This window comes from Diabrotica virgifera, chromosome 5, assembly GCF_917563875.1.
Source record: "Diabrotica virgifera virgifera chromosome 5, PGI_DIABVI_V3a".
Taxonomy (NCBI): domain Eukaryota; kingdom Metazoa; phylum Arthropoda; class Insecta; order Coleoptera; family Chrysomelidae; genus Diabrotica; species Diabrotica virgifera.
This window is the reverse complement of record NC_065447.1, coordinates 243,701,000-243,724,086: the sequence shown is the minus strand read 5'-3', so window position 1 is coordinate 243,724,086 and position 23,087 is coordinate 243,701,000. Positions and strand designations below refer to the sequence as shown.

The 23,087-nt window shown below is 34.7% G+C and overlaps 1 protein-coding gene across 1 annotated transcript; it reads right to left on the bottom strand.

Moving 5' to 3' along the window:
• Positions 1–529: 529 nt before the first annotated feature.
• LOC114325093 (heat shock 70 kDa protein cognate 2) lies at positions 530–21,243 on the bottom strand. Its single transcript, XM_028273031.2, has 6 exons — positions 21,099–21,243; positions 17,434–17,614; positions 6,504–6,738; positions 3,037–3,315; positions 2,007–2,974; positions 530–865 (listed from the first exon to the last, which is right to left on the bottom strand). Exons 2-6 carry the CDS (start codon positions 17,605–17,607, stop codon positions 605–607), a joined length of 1,917 nt encoding a protein of 638 aa, XP_028128832.1. The 5' UTR covers positions 17,608–17,614; positions 21,099–21,243; the 3' UTR covers positions 530–604.
• Positions 21,244–23,087: the final 1,844 nt, after the last annotated feature.

Below are 23,087 nucleotides of genomic sequence, written 5' to 3'. Positions count from 1 at the left end.
TATGTCATACAAAAAGTATGTCGTACTTTTTTGTATTGTGTCGTATAAATAATAAAAACGTGGTATTATAAAAATAAAATATTTTTTAAATCAAAATATCAATTTTAAAAACAAGAAAAATCCAACGCCAGGAATCGAACCCGGGTCGCCTGGGTGAAAGCTATGAGCCAAGTATTCTAGGCCATTAATAGATGTAAGCCACGGTGATAAATATTTGACATATCAGTGTTGCGTTTTTTCCATCAAGTTTCATAATATTTTACCTTTTCTTGTCTAATATCCCCGGTTTTAGGCCAGCTGACAGATCATTTGTTAATAATCTTTGGAACATCTAACTAAATAAAAAGAAAACAGCTATGCCAAAATGCTCCGGTCAAAGTTGACACTACCTCCCGGGCTATTATGTTCGGTATGTTTTTTTTTATGATTTAATTTGAGTTGCGGTCTATTTTAAGCTAATACCTACTGTAAATGGTAAATATACCTACCTATCATAAAAAATTGTATAATTTTCTAAGGTAAAAATGACTCCAAAATTATCATTTAATAAAATAAAAGTTAGATACATATATACAACAAACATAGAACAATCCACAGTTTTGATTTAATCAACCTCTTCAACTTTTGGTCCACCTTGACCACCTTGGCCCGCTTGTCCCCCTTGTTGCCCTCCTTGTTGTCCACCTTGATGAAGTTTCATCATGATTGGAGAACACTCCTGCTGTAGTTCCTTCATTTTGTGTTCGAACTCATCTTTTTCAGCGAGTTGATTGGCGTCCAGCCATGAGAGAACAGCAGAACACTTGTCTTGGACCAATTTTTTATCTTCAGCTGATAGCTTATCTGCAGGAGCATCTTCAACAGCCTAAAATAAAGGAAACCATATTATACTATGAACAATATATGAACAATAATAATTCTTCTACTATGAACAACTAAAGTTGTGCAAAAATTAAAGTAATGTAAATTATGCAAAAAAGCAAAGATTTCGCTGAGCAGGTCACCTTATAAGAATGGATAATGACAGACCACCTAGTATAACGCTTAGTGGAACTATGGTGAGACATCGGCCAGTAGAAAGACCAGAAAAGAGGTGGATAAACGAAGTGAGAACCAATACCTGAGGTGGATAACTGAAGGAGAGCAGCCAGGGACAGAAATACTTGGAGGTGGATGCTGGAGAAGACCAGGGTCGACTCTGTAGGGCCATAGGAGAGAGGGAGATTATACTATGAAGTATTAAGCAAATCGATCATATTAGGTTTTATTAATTTGCTATCATACCCAGGAAAACCATGTTTCCAATAAAATCTGAATAATCACCGAATGTTGGGGAAATTCTCACAACGCATAGGTAACATTTACTAATGGTTTTGATGATTGACATTGTGGTACTATAATAGCTCTTTTCAATATAGTGTGGATACAAGTAAATATTCTTTTTCTGATGATCATCTTTCAGTGCGTCACAGTTTTTCGATTTCTTTCTAACGCATTAAATTGTATGTGACAGAAAAAAAGGCACGTCCGTGATTACAGACATTTACAACATTTATTATAGTTATTCTAGTTGTCGATAGATGGCGCCATAATAAAAAAATAATTTTTTTTAATTAGATAATAATATTACAAATATAATCTGTTTAATTTATAAGACTATGCAAATCAAAGAAAATACCATTTTATAAATGCAACAAACACATTTGATTTGTTTTTATTCCAAATTGAAAATAAAATGTGACAACTGTCAGATTTAACTAAAATGTCATGTTAGAATAAATGTCATAAATGTGTATTATCACGGACTTACCCTTTTTCCTATCATTTGTTACGCACTGAAAAATGCTCATGAAAAAGACAATACAACATGTTTGACATTTAGACTTTATATTCAAGTGTATTTTTGATTTATATTATCTAGTCTTCTTTCTTGTATCTTTAATTTTCATTTTATTTGATGTTACATATAAACTTAAAAGAGAAAAGAGGTATGTTATTTTTCTTACCTGTTTGGCACTAAAAATGTATCCTTCCAACTGATTTCTAGCCACAATCTTTTCACGTTGTTTTTCATCTTCGGCGGCATATTTTTCTGCATCAGAAAGCATCTTATCGATCTCAGCTTTAGACAATCTTCCTTTGTCATTGGTAATAGTTATCTTCTCTTGTTTTCCAGTACTACTGTCTCTAGCAGATACGTTCAAGATACCATTAGCATCTAAATCAAAAGTGACCTCTATTTTTGGAATACCTCTTGGAGCTGGTGGGATACCCGCTAGGTTGAATGTTCCCAAAAGATTATTGTCTTTTGTCATAGCTCTTTCTCCTTCAAAGACTTGAATGGTGACAGCGTTTTGATTATCGGCATAAGTAGTGAATGTTTGCTGTTGTTTGCAAGGAATTCTAGAATTGCGTTCGACAATTTTGGTCATGACACCTCCAGCAGTTTCTATCCCAAGAGACAGAGGAGCGACATCTACGAGAAGTACATCCTGAATTTGGGAGCTAGTATCTCCACTTAGGATAGCTGCTTGTACAGCAGCACCGTAAGCTACAGCTTCATCAGGATTGATGCTAAGATTTAGAGCTTTTCCACAGAAAAAGTCCTGCAGCATTTTCTGAATCTTGGGAATTCTAGTAGAACCACCAACCAAAACAACATCATGGATTGCTCCTTTGTCTAATTTGGCATCCGTTAAAGATTTCTCCACTGGTTGAAGAGTAGACCTGAATAAGTCCATACAAAGCTCTTCGAATCTTGCTCTTGTAACTTTAGAGTAAAAGTCTACTCCTTCGTGTAGAGCATCAATTTCAATGCTAGCTTCAGTACTGGACGAAAGTGTTCTCTTAGCCCTCTCGCAAGCTGTTCTTAAACGTCTTAGAGCTCGAGTATTATTACTTAAGTCTTTCTTGTGTTTTCTTTTAAATTCTTCAACAAAGTGGTTAACTAATCTGTTATCAAAGTCCTCCCCACCTACAACAAAAACATAAACATTAGAAGAAATAGTCTATCTAAATCAGCAAAAGATCTCCTACCTAAATGCGTATCTCCGGCAGTGGATTTAACTTCAAAGAGAGATCCTTCATCAATAGCCAAGATAGAGACGTCGAAGGTGCCACCTCCAAGATCAAAAATAAGAACATTCTTTTCGCCTTTGAGGTTTTTGTCTAGACCATAAGCTAAGGCAGCAGCTGTTGGTTCGTTGATTATTCTTAATACGTTAAGTCCAGCTATGGCACCTGCGTCTTTTGTGGCTTGTCTTTGCGAGTCGTTAAAGTACGCTGGTACTGTGACGACGGCATCTGTTACTTTTCCTGAAATAATATTTTTAAGGTTAGTGGAGACAGAAAAAAACCATAACACACTAAATTAATGTTGTTCTGAAGCCATTTTCTTGTGCCATTTTTATAATTACTAGTTTTGATGAGAAATAAGCCACAATTTTACTAAAAAAAGATTTTATTAACGTTTCGACGTCCAAATCGGATGCCGTTGTCAAAATACAAAAGATATTAATGGAATTAAACAAAAATGTTGTTGCTTAGTAAAAAATTCTTCTAATAATTTATTTAATCTGTCTCATTTATATCGGCAATTCAGACATATATTGCCAATATTTATGAGTTGCGTTCCCGGGACGACTTTACTGAAAGATAGTTCATTCGATTACATTAAATCAACCCCAACTCAAGAATATCCGTCACAAAAAAATTATAACATGTGATCTGTCTTTAAAAAGACAACCTCATGCAACGGTGACAGTAAAATTCTCGCGTTAGAGATTCCATAGTAAATCACGAGGGAAAAACCAGCAAAAAACCTCGTGATACTATCCCGACATCATGAGTATTAGGTCTTACTTCTGTTTACTCTCAAAACTAATACTCGTGATTTACTATGGAATCTCTAATGCGAGAATTTTATTGTCACCGTTGCATGTGGTTGTCTTTATAAAGACAGATCCCATGTTATGATTTTTTGTGACGGATATTCTTAAGTTGCGGTTAATTTCATGTAATCGAATGAACTATCTTTCAGTAAAGTCGTCCCAGGAACGCGACTCATAAATATTGGTAATATCATTTTAAAGTCTTCTACTTTAAAATGTATAATATATGTCTGAATTGCCGATATAAATGAGTCAGATTAAATAAATTATTAGAAGAATTTTTACTAAGCAACAACATTTTTGTTTAATTCATTAATATTTTTTGTATTTTGACAACGGCATCCGATTTGGACTTCGAAACGTTAATAAAATCATTTTTTTTAGTAAAATTGTGGCTTATTTCCCACCAAAACTAGTATCTTGCCATCACCCGATACGTGTTTCTAAGTTTACCCGTATCAAAGAAGCTTTGAAAGAATACTGATTTAAAGCAAAACGCACCAGGAGTTTTTGACACAGATTGGGATATTGTTCATACGTAAACTGTGGTATATTTGAACCATTTCTGTAGACTGCACGGCATAAAGAAATATTTTACATTTTATTAGGAATTATTTTGTCATTTCGGTCACTCTTTATTTTGTCTATGTTAGTTTTAACTTGATGACATGTACATATTAAAATTTTGTACCTTACTATTTTGTAATGTTGTACATTGGGTAATTACTCTTTGACAAATAAATAATATATTTTTGTTTTATCTTGTGTGTGTTAGCAAATCCTTACAAAAAAAGTGACAGTGTCGCTTTGATTAGAAGTTACCCACAGTAACGAAATAGCTCGTCGTTTCGGCCCGGCAAGTCAAGAACGCATGTACGAGAACGAGACGGGACAACGGGAGTTGTCTACCATGTATCTGGTAATATGGTGAAAAAATGATAGGTGACTGGTGACTGTCACCTATTACCGCGTTATCTCGTAACGTTGGGAACGTTACCGTTACATAGTGGTAATTTCCATCTCTATATTAAATGAAATGCCATACCTCATACCTCACGTGTAAACTCACTACTTGCTTACTCTTGCTGAGCGGTGAGGTTCCAAAGTTAAAGAGAGAGGAACGCTGAACGAGGAATAGTTAGCAGTAAGCGACTAATGTAGATAATAACCACTACCGGTAATTTAACAATCGTATTATGTTACCTACTCCTTGTAAATGAGTAATTTCTAAACTTAAATTTTGAATCTGCCGATGGACGATTAAACATCGATACTATAGTGCAGCGTTTCCCAACCGGTGGGTCGCGACCCACTAGTGGGTCGCGGGCGGATTTCAGGTGGGTCGCGGCGAGGCTCTTACAGTAGCTGAATATCAGTACATTTATATCATCCTAGGTGACGGATGGGTCACGAATATGAAAAAACATCAGAAGTTGGGTCGCCAGACAGAAAAGGTTGGGAACCCCTGCTATAGTGGAATAGTAAGCAATGTTGCCGATTTTAGCGCTTTTTTCAATGTCCTATTCCTAATTACAAATAAATGCTCTGTGTAATAGAGAAGCTATTAAAAATATAAACCAAGCATACCATAATTACTTCAACCACATAACTAAAAGAACGACAATATGAAACTATTGATAGTAGAAGAAAAAGTAGAAGGCCAAAGACCAAGAGGAAGATCTGCAACACGTTGGGCAGACCAAATGAAAGCTCTGGTGGGAAAATCCCTACACTAAGCCGGCCATCTGGCACAAGCTGGCAGGCAATGGAGACAACAAGTTAACAATATTTAGTATGTCACCACGACTTGAGCAGGACTCATAGAATGAGGAAGAAAGAGTCGATAGTAAGTATTTTGGATACTACTAAGGAACTCCACTAATATATGGTACTCATCCAGTAGAATTTATAAGCTGTTACATGGTTCTAGAAGTCGATAATGGGTATTAATACTGAATAGAATATGTGTAAGAAACCACTTTTAATATAGTTCTATCAGAAGTTTATTGTTTTGCGGAGCAGAAACATAGAAACAGGTCGAAAATATAACAAAAAACTGCAAACTTTCGTAAACAAATATTAAAGAAAAATCCTGAAAATATACTGGCCCAACAGAATAACTAATATAAAACTATGGAAAAAGAACAAAGCAGAACATATCTACTACACCCAAAAAAAAATGGAAATAGATTGGCCACACTTTGAGGAAAGATCAAAACAACAGCGAGATAATTACTTGAGAGTGGGACCAGAAAGGAAAAGTTAGAGAGGAAGACCAGACAACAGCAGCGGGAAAAGAACTACAATGAAAAAACACGAAAAACTGGACTAAAATGGAGTGAAGTCAAAAACAGAGCAAGAAATAGAAGAGAATAAACTAGAAAAAGCATACCAGGCTGACCAGACGAATTCAAACTTACACTTTGGCAAAGAAACGCATAAGCGTCCAAAGCTTCAGAAGGAGGGATGGAACTAGAGAGAGCGGGAGAGATAGAGAAAGAGAGAGAGGGAGAATAATCCAATTAGCTGCAGTACCATCTGTGTAAAATGACTTCCAGGAAAAAATGTAGAACAAATTAAGAATCCCAATACACGTTGTTTTAAGAAACTTACCCCCTAGGTATGTTTCAGCAATTTCCTTCATTTTGGTGAGAACCATTGAGCTAACTTCCTCTGGTGCGAATGTTTTGACTTCCCCCTTGTACTCAACTTGGATTTTGGGTTTACCACAGTCATTGACTACATTAAAAGTCCAATGTTTCATGTCTGCTTGAATTTTGGGGTCATCAAATTTTCTGCCAATCAGTCGTTTGGCGTCGAATACTGTGTTTTTGGGGTTCATTGCTACCTAGTAAAGAAAAAGCAATTTAAAATATTACCAAGAGGATAGAAGCAAATTAATTTAATTTAATAATTACCTCAATAATAGAAATATTATAAAAAATTATAAAAATCTAAATCAGGCTAGTTCCCGTGAATGGGCTGTAAACTATTGTACAATATCTTAACTCAATATTCAGATAATTCTAAGATTCTTTAAAAATGCGAAATACTTTATTACGATATTGTTTACGTAGAATGTTAAATAACAAACAGGAGATCAATGTTTACCACGAATGTGGGGGACACGCATTTTGATGACACGGTGACTTCTGTCTAGTAAGCAGTAAACATATTTTTATATCATATAATATAAATTTGACAAAGAAATGAAAGTGAAAATATATAAAAACATATCGATCTAGAAATAGATACAAGTGAAATAATACGGGGATTATTATTAGTTAGATTGCGAGAGATTCAGTTAGGTTTGAGGTTGCCTGCCGCCTAGAGTAATATATGATGAGTGTCGTCATCATCCATCATATTAAACAACTATATTTAACAACCAATAAAGTACCGATGTGTAAATAAGTGTATTCTTGCCGACCAACCCCATACCAAAGTAATTACCACCCTACATCCTATACCATTAAAACCTATAACAATAGTTTTAGGCAATAATAATATTTGACATTACTGAACTTATTTAATTTTTAGTATGCACTTATATATTATATTACCGCCTATCTAATATATTATAGTGAAGTGATACAATATTTAGAGCCGTTTTTCATATACAGTCGAAACCGCTTATTAGAATACCTGTTATAAGAATATCCCGGTTTAAGGAATATAAATTTTGAGGTCCCGAAACGTTTCTATTAGCCACCTATGATCGGTTATTAGAATATCCCGGTAATAGGAATATTTTTACTTGACACGAAGGCTATTCCAATAAGCGGGTTCGACTGTATACATAAAGAAAATAAAAAAAAACTAAATTGCATAGAGATAAAAACGGTTATTTTTTTAATAAATTTATTCTAAAACCGTGACATAAAAAATTCTATTATTTTATTAAACGATAAAATGTAAATAAATCTTTTTTGTGTATGTTATTTATGAAGGCAGTTGACCCGCTTCAAAAAATAAATCAGTTAAATATAGTCGGTTCTGAGTATCAAATTCAATTTTTCAAACAGTTGGAACGATGCCAGATGAGTATTACAAAAATCAATGGTTGTCCAAACGTAAAATTAAATCGTTAACAGGTGTATAAATTGCCTATAACTATTCTATGATATGGAATAGTTATTGGCATAGTAATTTCTAAAAGTGTTTTTAAACTGATACGTACATTTTTTCAAAAACAAAGTACACAACAAAGAGCTTAGTAGACTGCTAGTTGAATAACTTAGATCTTAGACTTATCCCTTATTACTTATAAACAGCGCTTTTTAAAATAAAAGAACTGAAATCAAATACTTCTAATAAAAATGGAAAAAATTTCTGCGAAATGATAAATAATGTTTTCAGCGTAGCTATGCACAGATCGCAACATTATCGCAATTACTTCTTGTCTCGTGATCTTTTATTGAATGTATTGCTTTTGCCTGGTACCCACCGTTGCTTGGTACCAGGCAAACACGCTTTGCGGGAGAAATATTATACGAACGAAGAGAAACATCGGAAAATGCCATTAAGATCTTCTTCTTCTTAGCCTTCTATCGTCCAAGTTTGGACATAAGCCTCTCCCAACTCCTTCCATCGGTCTCTATCCTGAGCAACATATTTCCAATTCGTTCCGGCTACTCTTTTAATATCATCAACCCATCTCATCTGTGGTCTTCCTCTCGGTCGTTGACTTTGGTAAGGTCTCCAATGTTGTATTGTTGCATTCCAACGTTGGTCTTTTTGTCTAGCAGTGGGGCCTGCGAAGCTCCATTTAAGTTTGGCAATTTTTGTTGTTATGTCCTCGACTGTTGTTTTTGATCTTACCCAGTCGTTCCTCTTTTTATCTGACAGTCGTATACCTAACATTGCTCTTTCCATTGCTCTTTCTGTTGTGGCTAGTTAATTCATATTATCCATATGTCATGATAGGAAGGATGCATTGGTTGAACACTTTGCTCCTCAAGTATTGGGGTATTTTGCGCTTCTTAAGTATCCAACAAGTTTTCCAAATCCTGCCCATGCTAGTCTTGCTCTCCTAGTAATTTCCGCACTTTGGTTATCTTTGTCAAGTTTCAGGATTTGGCCTAGGTAGATATATTCCTATACTTTTTCTATCTCACTGCCATTTATAGTTATACGTCTGGGGTCGTCTGTGTTTGTCATTAATTTTGTTTTCCTCATGTTCATTTTTTGGATGACGTATTGGGAGCTGCCTGCGAGTTATTCCATCATAATTTGCAGTTCCTCGAATGAGCTCGCTATAATCACAATGTGGTCAGTAAATCTGAGGTGGTTTGGCTTCTTGCCATTTACGTTAATGCCATATATTGACCAATTTGTCGTTTTGAAGACGTCCTCTAAAGCTAGGTTGAGAAGCTTTGGCGATATTACGTCTCCTTGTCTCACGCCTCTCTTAATGGGGATGGGATTTGTATTTTCGTCTAGTTGTAATATTATAGCTGCATTTTCATGTATATTATGAATTGTCTATATCTATTCTACAATTATTAATAGCTTGTTCAATGGCCCACATCTCGATACTATCAAACGCCTTTTGCCAATGTTCTCATTTTGGCAAAAAAAATGCCATTAAGATAGCTACGTGGAATGTCAGGATTCTTTATCAGGCTTTAAATTATGCAATCAATAAAATGAGAAGACTCGAAATTGGTATTCTGGAAACGAGTGAAATAAGGTAGCCAGGTAATGGTAAATGCGAAAGGAGGGTGCAACAAGATCAACATGAGAACGCTGCATGTTGATCCAAGTAGAAGCGCATCCTTTAGATATAAATGTAATTTAGGTTTATGCTCCCACAGGTGAGGGCACTGATAAAGAAGTTGAAGAGATTTAGCAACAGTTAGCTGATATCATAAAAGATCTGAAGAAACAAGACACAATCTTCTTAATGAGAGATTTTAACTATAAAATAGGAATAGGCTAAGTCAGTGACGTAGTTGGTAAGTATGTGATGTTGGTGAGTATATGAAGTATGGTAAGGTAATCGACTAATACAGTTTTGCCAGGACAAAAACTTTACTGTCACTAATACTTAGTTTAGTAGGGAGAATGAAGATCCAACCTCCGGATAAAGTAACCTACGTGTCGTGAGGAGTACTGTGATGCCGGATATTATATCTAGGAATATTATAAACAAAAGACGGATCTTAATAATTCTTTTTGCATTAGATTCGTGAATGCGCCAGGAAACTTTGTGACCCCTAGCCATGCGATAATATTGAAAAACTGCATACAAAAAATGCATTCCTAAAGTGCATCTCAAATAAACAATAAAAAAAATCAGAATTCGTCAATTATCGGCGGAAATAAGTTCAATTTTGTTACTCGGGGAGTTTATGGGGTCACTGAAAACGAATATGACATCGTAGGTGATCTCCGAAGTACCTGGTGCCCAGGAGCCCAGGGTACCTACTGCTTACCTCATCTTGTGAAGATATCGGTAAATTCATTAAAAAATTAGTCAAAGATCATTACTCGGGGGTTTTAGGGGTCGCTAACGACAAATGTGACATCGGAAGTGTTCTGCGGAGTACCTGGTGCCCAGGGTACCTACTGTTTACCTCGTCTTGTGGAGTTTTCGGCAAATCCATTAAGAAATTAGTCAAAATTTATTACTTAGGGGGTTTTTGGGGTCGCTGACGACGAATATGACATCGGAAGTGATCTCCGGAGTACCTGGTGCTCAGGATAACTACTGTTTATCTCGTGACTAATCACTTATGACTAATTCTTTAATGAATTTGCCGAAAACTCCAGAAGACGAGGTAAAGAGTTGGTACCCTGGGCACCAGGTACTCCGGAGATCACTTTTCGATGTCATATTCGTCATTAGAGACCCCAAAAACCTCCAAGTAATAAATTTTAACTAATTTTTATGAATTTGCCAAAAACTCCAGAAAACTAGGTAAACAGTAGGTACCCAGGGTACCAGGTACTCCGTAAATCACTTCCAATGTCATATTCATCGTCAGCGACCCAAAAACCCCTAAGTAATGATTTTTGACTAATTTTTTAATGAATTTACCGAAAACTCCAGAAGACGAGGCTAACAGTAGGTACCCCGGGCACCAGGTACTCCGAAAATCACTTCCGTTGTCATATTTGTCGTTAGCGACCCCAAAAACCCCTCGAGTAATGATTTTTGACTAATTTTTTAATAATTTTTTTGCCGAAAACTCCACAAGACCAGGTAAACAGTAAGTACCCTGGGCACCAAGTACTCCGTAGATTACTTATGACATCATATTCGTTTTCAGCGACCCCAAAAACCCCTAAGTAACAAAATTGAACTTATTTCCGCTGATAATTGACGACTTCTGAATTTTTTTTATTGCCTGTTTAAGATGCACTTTAAGAATGCATTTTTTGTATGCAGTTTTTCAATATTATCTCATGACTAGGGGGTCACAAAGATTCCTGGTGCATTCACGAATCGAATGCAAAAAAAATTATTAACATCCGTCTTGTCGTTTCTTTTTCGGAGGTAAGGCCGATTTTGGTTCTTTATTGCTTAGCCTAAATTTTCAATTTAACGTAATAATGCAAACATATAGTCGGAGAGATAGAAGCGGATTTTGTGCGTGATAAGTAATATGGAAAAACTATATGGGGATATGTTGAACTAGTTGTGTACATGACTTTCACCAACGGCCGGAAACCAGAGTTGGGGCCGAGGGTAGTTATAAGGGGTCAAAGTCGCGGATTTTATTATTTTTTTTATGACGCTCATGATCGAGATAGTGCACCAAAATTTGGGAATAAGTAGGTCATGACGTAACTAAGTAAAATCTCTAGGGGCGGAACGCTGCGTGGCCGAGAAAGGGGTGGGGGTAGGGGTGAATATAAAAAATATAAAGGGTTTTTTGCGACGTTCGTGATTGAGATAGTGGACTAAAATTTGGGAATAAGTAGATCATAACATTACTAAGTAAAATCCTCAGAGCCGGAAACCAGAGTTGGGGATGAGGGTAGTTATAAGGGGTCAAAGTCGCCGTTTTTATTATTTTTTTATGACGCTCATGATCGAGAGAGTGCACCAAAATTTGGGAATAAGTAGGTCATGACGTAACTAAGTAAAATCTCCAGTGGTGGTACTCTGCGTGGCCGACAAAGGGGTGGGGCAGGGGTGAATACACAAAATATAAGGTGTTTTTTGCGACGTTCGTGATTGACAGAGTGCACCAAAATTTGGGAATAAGTAGACCATGACATAACTAAGTAAAATCCTCAGAGCCGGAAACCAGAGTTAGGCATGAGGGTAGTTATAAGGGCCGTTTTTATTATTTGTTTTGTGACGCTCATGATCGAGATAGTGCACCAAAATTTGGAAATAAGTAGGTTATGAGGTAACTAAGTACAATCTCCAAGGGTGGAACGCTGCGTGGCCGATAAAGGAGTGGGGGTAGGTGTGAATATAAAAAATATAAGGGGTTTTTTGCGACGTGCTAGATTGAGATAGTGCACCAAAATTTGGAAATACGTAGACCATGACTTAGCTAAGTAAAATCCCCAGAGCCGGAAACCAGAGTTGGGGATGAAGGTAGTTTTAAGGGGTCAAAGTCGCAGTGTGTATTATTTTTTTGTGACCCGGCACAACATTTGTCTTCCACGCAGCGTTCCGTCCCTAGAGATTTTACTTAGTAATGTCATGATCTACTTATTCCCAAATTTTGGTGCACTATCTCGATTACGAACGGCAAAAAAACCCCCATATATTTTTATATTCATCCCTGCTTACCACCCCTTTGTACCCCAAGCAGCGTTCCGCCCCTGAAGATTTTACTTAGTTACGTTATAACCTACTTACTCCCAAATTTTGGTGCACTATCTCCGTCATTAGCGCCACAAAAAAAAATAATAAAAACCGCGACTTTTACCCCTTACAACTAACCTCGTCCGCCACTCTGGTCTCCGCCTCTGGGGATATTACTTAGTTATGTCATGGTCTACTTATTCCCAAATTTTGGTGCACTATCTCAATCACGAACGTCGCAAAAACCCCTTACATTTTTTTATATTCACCCCTGCCCCACCCCTTTATCGACCACGCAGCGTTCCACTCGTGGAGATTTTACTTAGTTACGTCATGACCTACTTATTCCCAAACTTTGGCGCGCTATCTCGATCATGAGCGTCACAAAAAAAAATAATAAAAAACGGAACTTTGACCCCTTATAACTACTTTCCTTCCCCACTCTGGTTTCCGGCTCTGGGGATTTTAATTATTCATGTCATGGTCTACTTATACCCAAATTTTGGTGCACTATCTCAATCACGAACGTCGCAAAAAACCCGTTATATTTTTTATATTCACCCCTACCCCCACCCCTTTGTCGGCCACGCAACGTTGAGCCCCTAGAGATTCTACTTAGGTACGTCATGACCTACTTATTCCCAAATTTTGGTGCACTATCTCGATCATGAGCGTCATAAAAAAAATAATAAAATCCGCGACTTTGACCCCTTATAACTACCCTCGGCCCCAACTCTGGTTTCCGGCCATTGGTGAAAGTCATGTACACAACTAATTCAACATATCCCCGTATAGCTTTTCCATATTACTTATCACGCACAAAATCCGCTCCCAGCTCTTAGACTAATACTATAATTGTATAATATTTAAAGAGTTTTCAGTCATATATCTCGGTGACTCAAATATATCAAAAACTTGTAAGGTTGTTCACCTTGTAATTGTTTCAACCTTAATTAATTTTTAAACGTTACGTTTGCTTTCATTAAAATAGTTATACTTATTTCAGGTAAAAAAGCACTGATGATGAACCTTTTAGTTCGAAAATGTTCTGTGATGTAACCCTTTAAGAGATTTTATTAAATTATACTTTTTTGTAAAGGATTTTAGTATTTTTTTAAATTTAAAAGTTTAAAATACAAGCCTAATCCACATTTAATAAAAAGAAAAAGATCAGCTGCAATCAATTAAACAGTACCATAAACGGCCTAATAGTTATGCATAATTTTCAATTTACTCTTACACAAGAACATATGTTAAACATATATCACCTTCGGTTGATGCTGTTCGTAAGATTTTTGCCATATCGGGAATACCGGTATTCGACAGTCGGTCGCCTTTTACACAATTATTGTACCAAATACGAACTTATTGCAAGTATTTCTTAATTCAACAGCCATTTATTCAAAATTGAAGTTACAGAAAACGATTTCGAATTGTACACGAATAAAAAAAACATGTGGAAATAAATGAATGAAATTCATTTGTCACATAAAAAGTCTGAAATTGTTCTCTTGCAGCAGGTCAAGTTAAGAAAGTGGTATTCCCACTGGCCAGTGGTCAATCCTTATAAATTATGTAGGATAAGTAGGATAGAAAATGTTAAGTAGATAGGTATAGGAAAATATATTGTAAAATAAATGAGCAAAACTGGTGAATCGGCGAATGAGCCTTGAAGGGCCCGTAGTCATACAACTCCAAAGAAAAGAAAAAAAAAAGTTAAAAAATATGTTTTTATGGAATATATATTTTTTTTCCTGAACTGACAACAAACAAACGAAGAAATAAAAAAATATTGAAGAAGCAGAGGTAACGGAAGCATTAAGGAAATTAAAAATAGAAAATCACCAGGAGAGGACAGAATATCGAATGAACTCCAAAAGTATGGAGGACAAGACCTGACCAAACAATTATTAAAACTAATCCAAAAAATAATAGAACAAAAGAGAATACCACAAGAATGGGGATCAAGCATCCTAATACCTCTCTTCAAAAATGGAGAAAAATCGAACCCGGAGAATTACAGAGGAATTAATTTATTAAACACAACACTAAAATTAACGACTAAAGTGATAACAAACAAACTGAATAAAATTATAACATTATCAGAAGAACAACAAGTTTTAAGGTCGGGAAGACGGTCACCGACGCTATATTTATAATGAGGCAGATTCAAGAAAAATCGTTAGAATACAATAAACCGGCATACTTATATTTCGTGGACCTTAAGAAGGCATTTGAAAGGGTCAAATTAAAGGACGTGATCCATTTATTGTACGCAAAAGAGGTACCTCTAGGAATAATTAAAACGATCGAAAATGTCTACCAGGACAACACAATAAAAGTAAAAGTAGATGAAGAACTAACTGACCCAATTGAAGCTGGCAATTGGATAAGACAGGGGATTTCCTGAGTCCTCTGTTGTTCAACCTGATCATGGACGAAATAATAAAAAAAGTAAGAACAAACAAAGGATACCAAATGGGAGAAAAACAACTTAAAATAATCTGCTATGCAGACGACGCAATACTAATCTCTCAAAGTGAAGATGATTTACAAAGTATGCTGCACGAATTTAATAAAACCGCTAGAAAATTTAGCATGTTAATTTCCCCAAAAAAGACTAAATGCATGGTTATAACAGCAGATTTAATAAGGTGTAAATTACAGCTGGAGGGTCAAATAATAGAACAAGTCATGGAGTTTAAATATCTAGGCATCACACTATGCAGCTACGGAAAGCTCGAAACAGAAGTGGAAGATCAGGTGAATAAAGCAAACAGAGCTGCAGGTTGCTTGAACGAAACAATATGGAGAAATAAAAACATCGAAAATAAGTGAAAGGCAGAATTTACAAAACAGTCATCAGACCAATAATGACATACGCGGCTGAAACACGACCTGATACAGAAAGGACATAAAGAATGCTAAAAACAGCAGAGATGAAAACATTGCGAAAAATCGATGGTAAGGCGCTGTGGGATAGAGATAGAAGTGCAGATATACGAAGGAGATGCAAGGTGGACAACATTAATAACTGGGTGAAAAGCAGAAGAATAGAATGGAAGGACCACATAAGCCGAATGACAACAAATCCAGTAGTAAGGACGGCGAAAGACGGTTCCCCAATAGGAAGACGATCAGTGGGAAGACCACGAAAAGATGGAATGACAACTTACTGGAGGCACATTGTAAAACAGACAGAATAATGTCTATATAAAAAGAAGAAGAAGAGAAGAGGAATATATATTTTTATCTGACGTTATGTTTCGATTTCCACTCCAGAAATCGTTTTCAAAAAAGATCAGTTTAAAAATTCTGCAAAGAAGTATAACGAATAGGAAGGTTGTTGATGGATTATCTCGTTCAGCATTGTTGGTTGGCTTACTTGGGCTTGATCTTATAGACAATACCGGCTTTTGGTTGTAAAATCTCAGGCTGGTGTTTTTACCCTTGGAATATCAAATTCTGACGGTCTTCTTTTTTTTTCAGAACCCCTTTGTTTGTGACGTGTTCTGCCCACGATATTTTCAGAATTCTTCTTCAAGGTCCAAGCTTTCATTCCATGAAAGAAAGTCGAGAAAACGTAGCATATAGCCAACCTAACTCTTAGCTCCGACTTTAAATCTCTTATACAGAGAACTTTTCTCATTTTGTTAAAATTTGCTCTAGCCTTTACTCTCTCAGTTCTCTTAAAATTATGTATATACTCTGCTTATTGTATTTGTTACTGATATTCCGCGATAATTGCTACATTTTAGTTTATGGCTTTAATGCTTTATTGTAGCCAATAAAACACGCATATAATAATATATCTTGATTGACGTCCAGGAACCTCTGTATTAGTATATTAAGTGAAAAAGAGCTGCACGAGTTCCTAGGCCTTTGCGAAGCATGTCAGGTCCAGGACTTATTCCGTTATTCATTGTTTTTAATGCGTGTATTATTTCTTCTTTTGTAATATCTGGACCTATTTATCCTAAAGTGATTTCTGTGTTTCAGTTTCAATCGTTGGAGATAATTTTTCTCAAAAAACATGTTTTTCTACTCTTTTATAATCTTCATTAAGTCCATATATTGCTAAAATTGTCATATACGCGTGTTATATTTTAATTAAATTCTTAACGTGCATTCGCTAAATGTTATTTAGCAAATCAATTACTTATTCTATTTTTAAAACTTTCGGGTAGAGTAGAAGCGTAAATAAAATTTAGAAGTGAAAAATCATACGTTAACTTTATAGAAATGAAGCTCTTTCTTTGTAACAGAAAGACATTAGCTCTTATAACAGATTGTGTTAAATGTAATTCTGATTATATCCTGGGTAGAATTTTCAAAAATTAAGAAAAATAAAGAAAGAAAAAGAGATTGAAAGGAAATAAAACATCTATAATATCTCGGACATAATGTAATGGGGACAAAAAGTAGACTTTCATTGAACAAAATAAGACATAATTGAATATCTAACTCGTTTTCTTAATTCAGCTAATGTTTTTAAGTCAAAAATAGATATTCAGCTCTTCAGTCTTACTATAATAAGCTTAGTCTTACTAAGCCAGTAATCCTCGATAAGTTTTTTTTACTTAATTGTGTACAAATATTACATTAATAAATAGTTTACCTAATTATAAGTACTGTAATTAATTGTACTATAAGTACTGTAATTTATTTATTGTGTTTATTTATATAAATTCTTTAAAAAAATTGTTTAAAAAATTTTAATTTTTTTTATTTAAATTCAACACAGACGTTGATTTACTTGGTAACTAAACTTACTTGGTTCTTGGCGGCATCCCCTATAAGCCTTTCGCTGTCGGTGAAGGCGACATAGCTGGGGGTAGTCCTGTTTCCTTGGTCATTTGCTATTATTTCGACTTTACCATGCTGCCAAACACCGACACAGGAGTAGGTGGTACCAAGGTCAATGCCAATTGCTGCTACCTTACCCATTATTGACCTGAAATAGAAAAGAATTGGAAAAATGAATCATTTTGTGCGTACACGTAGGTGGAGAAATATTAATTTGGATTGGACATTTTTTGAATTATCATATTTTAATATTCAATCATTTATAAATGAAAAGTGTTATGGCGAATTTTTAGTAGCAAAATGTGGCAGCCAAAGAACACCCTATCAGAAAATATGAGGAAGGTAAACGATTACCTCGATATCCTACATAGAGAAAAATTGTGGGAAATAGTAGAGAGTTATGGGATATCGGACAAATTCTTAAGAATGATGAAGTTGTTTTATGAAAACACCACAGCAAAAGTATTATTCGGCAGGAATTTTAACAGAACCAATCGACATTAACAGCGGTGTAAAGCAGGGTTGAATACTGTCGCCCACTCTGTTTATTATTGTCATGGACTCGGTTATGAGAAAAATCAGCAACGATAAAACTGGGATACACTTGAATACTTTTGAACAATTAGAAGATCTTGAATACGCAGATGATGTATGCCTATTTTCAGCAGAGAGAGAGCATGCAGAAAAAAAGTGAGAAATTAGCCAAATAAGGTAAAAAAGTGGGTACGGAGATAAACATGAATAAAACTGAATTAATGAAGATTAACACACCGAGAGAAATGGGCATACAAATAGAAAACCAAGAGCTGAAATCAGTGGAAATAGTTAGTTATCTAGGAAGCATACTTAACACGACAGGAGGGGCAGAGGAGGATATTCAAACACGAATTGTCAAAGCACAGACAGTATACTATATATGTTAAACAATATATGGAAATCTAATGAGATAAAACTGGACACCAAAGTAAAAATCTTCAATAGTAATGTAAAGGCAGTACAATTATACGGAACACAGGAAGAATAACAAAACACAACACAGGAAAGATTCAATCCTTTATCAATAAATGCTTACGAAAAATTCTAAGAATATTTTGGCCCAACCGAATCACAAACTCAGTCTTATGGAAAAAACGAGGCAAGAACCAATATATAAAGAAATAAGAAAGAGAAGACGGAAATGGGTCGGCCATACTCTGCGGAAACCGGATACAGACATAACAAAACAAGCATTGAAATTCCAAGATCCAGGAAAACGTAAACAGGGGAGACAGATAAATACATGGAAGAAAACAATTATTAAAGAAAACGAATAAAATCTTTTATAAAATGTATATTTGTTAAAATCAACAAATATTTGTTAAAAACAAATATATCTTTTATAAAGGATTTTATTCGTTTTTGTAATATATGGTATACAGCCAACTACAGGAAAACTTTTCCTCGTGGATTTTTATGAAATAACCAAATAACCTCTGGTCTTTTCACAAAAAAGTCAATATTGTTCGAAATGAATTAGAGCATTTTGGGAAAAGCAGAGCCCCTTAAGTGTTGCAAAAATAAATATTTTCTTACAAGATAATCTTATAATTAGTGGCTTAGTTATATCGTTGGTTATAGATTACATCCAGCAATAAAACAGGTACATATTATGAATATTTTTTGTAGATACCTATTCAAGATTGTAGGCCCACCTAAATCTGAACCTGCAATAGACATACAATTTCCTAAATTTTATTTTTATCAGCTTATATGCATATCGTAAATATGGATGAAAGTAGGAGCAAAGAGAAGATTTTCTGGAGACAAGAAACAAAAGAAAGGGAGGAAGATCAAAATTTAAATGAAGAAATGACATAGCCAACGTTGGCGCGGAATGCTTTAAATAAGGAGAACTTAGGAATTAATATGAGAAGAAGTGCAATTAAAAAGACCTTGGAGAAACATGTAAACGCCAATCTAGGAATGAAGTATTCGAGATACCAGGAAATGGTAATTCAAAAGAGAAAACATACAACTAGAATAACAAAATGGTAAGACATACAACTAACGAACTAACCAATATAAACCAGACAGACATAAAATAATAGATAAAAATAACAATAAGAAGAAAAATCAGAGAAGCGAAAGAAAAAGAAGCGATGGAAAGGTGTGAATAAATTGAGTACTCTGCAGTAGGGATGGGAAAAACCTACCGGTTTAAACCTAAAACCGGTTTTTTACTTCGCAATAACTGGTTTGACCGGTTGTTTTTTTGTCCCGGTTATAACCAGTTTTTTCTTTTTGAAGTAAAAACCGGTTATTAGGTTTTTACGGTAATTAGGATTAGGTTAGGTATTATTTTGGATCCCAATCATAATTATTATTCTCAAGTAATTATTCCAAACAAAACTATAATTCAAATTTTATTTTCTAAAATACAGAAGCAAACTGAAAGTGCAATCTCACATCAGCCAGAAACAATTATTAAGTTTTATTATAATATTTCGTTGAAAAGGTATTTGTAATCATAATATTTACACAAGAAGTTATCTGGTTGACTTAGACGCAAACACATCTATTTTTCACACTTAACTCTTGACATTGAAAGTGGGTGAATGACTTTTTCTGATTACCAAAAATAGTGTTATGACTATGAATATCGAATTACTGATTACGAATATGAATCTCCAAGAATTTCGCTACGTTTTCAAAACGATACACTCATACAGGAAGTATTAAATGAGTTAAAATTCTACAAATATACAAACGTGTTAAAAGTAATACTTACATGTTCTTTCGACTTTCGATAGTACTAATTATGATCATATTGATATCGAGTCTAATGGAGTATCGCAAACTAAAGTGTATTGTAAATGTAACTTTGTAACCTATTTGATTAAAAAAACCGAAAACTCGTTTTTTTTGGCCGGTTATAACCGCCAGTTTAAATCGTAAGCAAAAAAAACGGTATAACCGAAAACCGGTGTTTTGTCAAAAACCGCCATCCCTACTTTGCAGTCAAAGTACGATACTCACAATGTACCTACATAGGAAAGTTAAAGAACTCACAGGTGGACTAAGAGAGAGACAGAAGGGAAATCTTACTGATTTTGATGGAAACATCATCTTGGAGAAACAAAATAAAATATGAAGGTGGAAAGAATACTTAGAGAAATTGTTTGAATGGCAAAGATATAACACCTTTGAGCTGGAATAAGAGGTAATTAATGAACCAAGAATATGACAGCAGGAAGTTTATTCTTCAGTAACACAGTTAAAGGACGGCAAAGCAGCAGGCATGAATAATATACAAGGAGAACTACATAAAATAATGAACAACGAGTAAATAGCAATACGTAATCACAAAGACACTCAACAATACATACCTACAACTCTGGAGAAATACTAATAGAATGGCTAAAAAGTAAAAGTTTACTGCTCTTGAAAAAAAAACAGGAACCAAAAAATGCGAGGAATAGCACAGGAAAAATAGCTTTCGAAGCATTTAATGGAGGCTTATGTCTGCCAGTGGACAAATTTATTAGCTTATTGAAGATGAAGATATTTTAGAGTTATAACATTTAGAGCTCGATTCTGTTAAAAAATTTGTATGTATTTAAAAACAAAAACTGAAAAATTAAATTGTCACTTACCGGTTGACTCTCTCAAGATTTTTTATCACAGTTACGCACACTCTCGAAAACTCTGCAAACCGCGTCTAGCGACTGTCGTATATCTGGATATTAAGTATAAAATGTTTGTCTATAATGATTGGCCGAATGCATTGCGTACCAACTCCCACGGTCCTTACGAGTAGGGAAAAGTGGGTTAGCAAAGATCGCATCGATCGCATCTTATGACTTACTCTTTTAAATTGGTTTATTGAACTGGTAATTAATTAATAAGATGTCAGTGCTTACATATACGTGAGAAAAAAAAGCAAGTAATTCGTTTTTTTTTTTTTCAAAAAGACTGATATTAGGTCTTAAGGGCCACACTTAAAAAAATCAGGATTACGTTCCTCGTGGGACTTCGTTTATTCAGTTATTCCTGTTGAGTCGGACAATTTTTCTATTTCGGAAAATATTCGAGAGGGGGGCGTTTCGTAGATATAGAGGTTTCTAAATACACCAAGAGGCAGCGCTGAAAAATCTCTTTGAATATACTAAAGCTAGATTTTTCACAGTTAATCACTGTGAGTGTGTAGAGAAACATACTGCGGTCGGTCAAGCGAAACGTAGAACAGGGTTTATTGAGAGGGTATCAAAGTTGCTTTCTAGTCCAGGGCGGATCTGTTTTGAGATGGACGTTGAGAGGTGACTCAATTTTTTTTGCAGAAATTGCTTGAAAATAAATCAAATTATAATATTTGAGTTATCCTCCCTCTCAAAAAGGTCCGGAACATTGTTTAAATAATCAAAATGTCAACAAAATTAAGGAAAAATTCGATTTTTTTCTTCGTTTTTTGATTATAACTTTAAAAGTATTCATTTCCGAGAAAAGTTGTACTGACAAAAGTTGCGCAATTCAATTCACTACAATATAGAATTGGTTAAAAATTTAAAAAATAGTCACCCTAGTTGCAAAATAGCAATAATTACGAAAAAACCATACAAAAACAAGTATTTGCATTTTAAACAATACTGTAAATTTCATTAAGATCGGTTCAATAGATTTTGCAAAATAAATTTTGCAATACAGCTTTCGCAAAAAAAATTCATTTTTCAAAATGTGACAGGACTGAAAATAAAGCAGATAGCAAGTTGAATTTTTTTTTGCTTATAGAAGTGTACTGTACCTTTCATTTAAATTTTCAAAATTAAAATCGATTAATTACCACGGCGTCAGAAAATTTTTGAAATAAACCATAATTTTTGGTGCTACGCGCAGGACAGCGGTGTTCGATTCACACAGGTTGATTTCCACCAAAATTTCTTCCAATCTTTATCTAATATATTATTTTCTTACTCTATATTTTGTTGTATTTTAATTTTTTAATTCCACAAAAATCAAACTAATTTTATTATTGTTTGTGAAATATTGTTTAAACAATTGCATATGTTTAAAAATAATAAACTTTTATTCTCTAAGTTAAAATATATGAACAAAGAAAGTTTTTGCTAAAAAAGGTGTTATTTCAAAGGATAGAGTATGTGTTTTTATTTTGCAATAAACAAATTTATTTATTTATATCGAAATGAAATAAAAATTAAAATTTGGAATCCCATTTCCCATTGGAAATCATTGGAATGCCCAATCAGAGCAACCTATCCGCTGTCCTGCGCGTAGCACCAATATCTAATGTTTATTTAAAAAAATTCCTGACGCCGTGGTGTTAAGCGATTTTAATTTTGCAAAACTGCAAATTTAAGGTACAGTACACTTCTATATGCAAAAAAATTTTCAACTTGCTATCTGCTTTATTTTCAATCCTGTAACATTTTGAAAAAATGAATTTTTTTTACGAAAGCTGGATTGCAAAATTTATTTTGCAAAATCTATTGAACCGATCTTAATAAAATTTACAGTATTGTTTTACTGTATCATAAGATTTTTCAGGGTGAAATATGAAGGTCCTAAGTGTAGTATAAATGGTTGAAAAACGTAAAATGCGAATACTTGTTTTTGTATGTTTTTTTCAC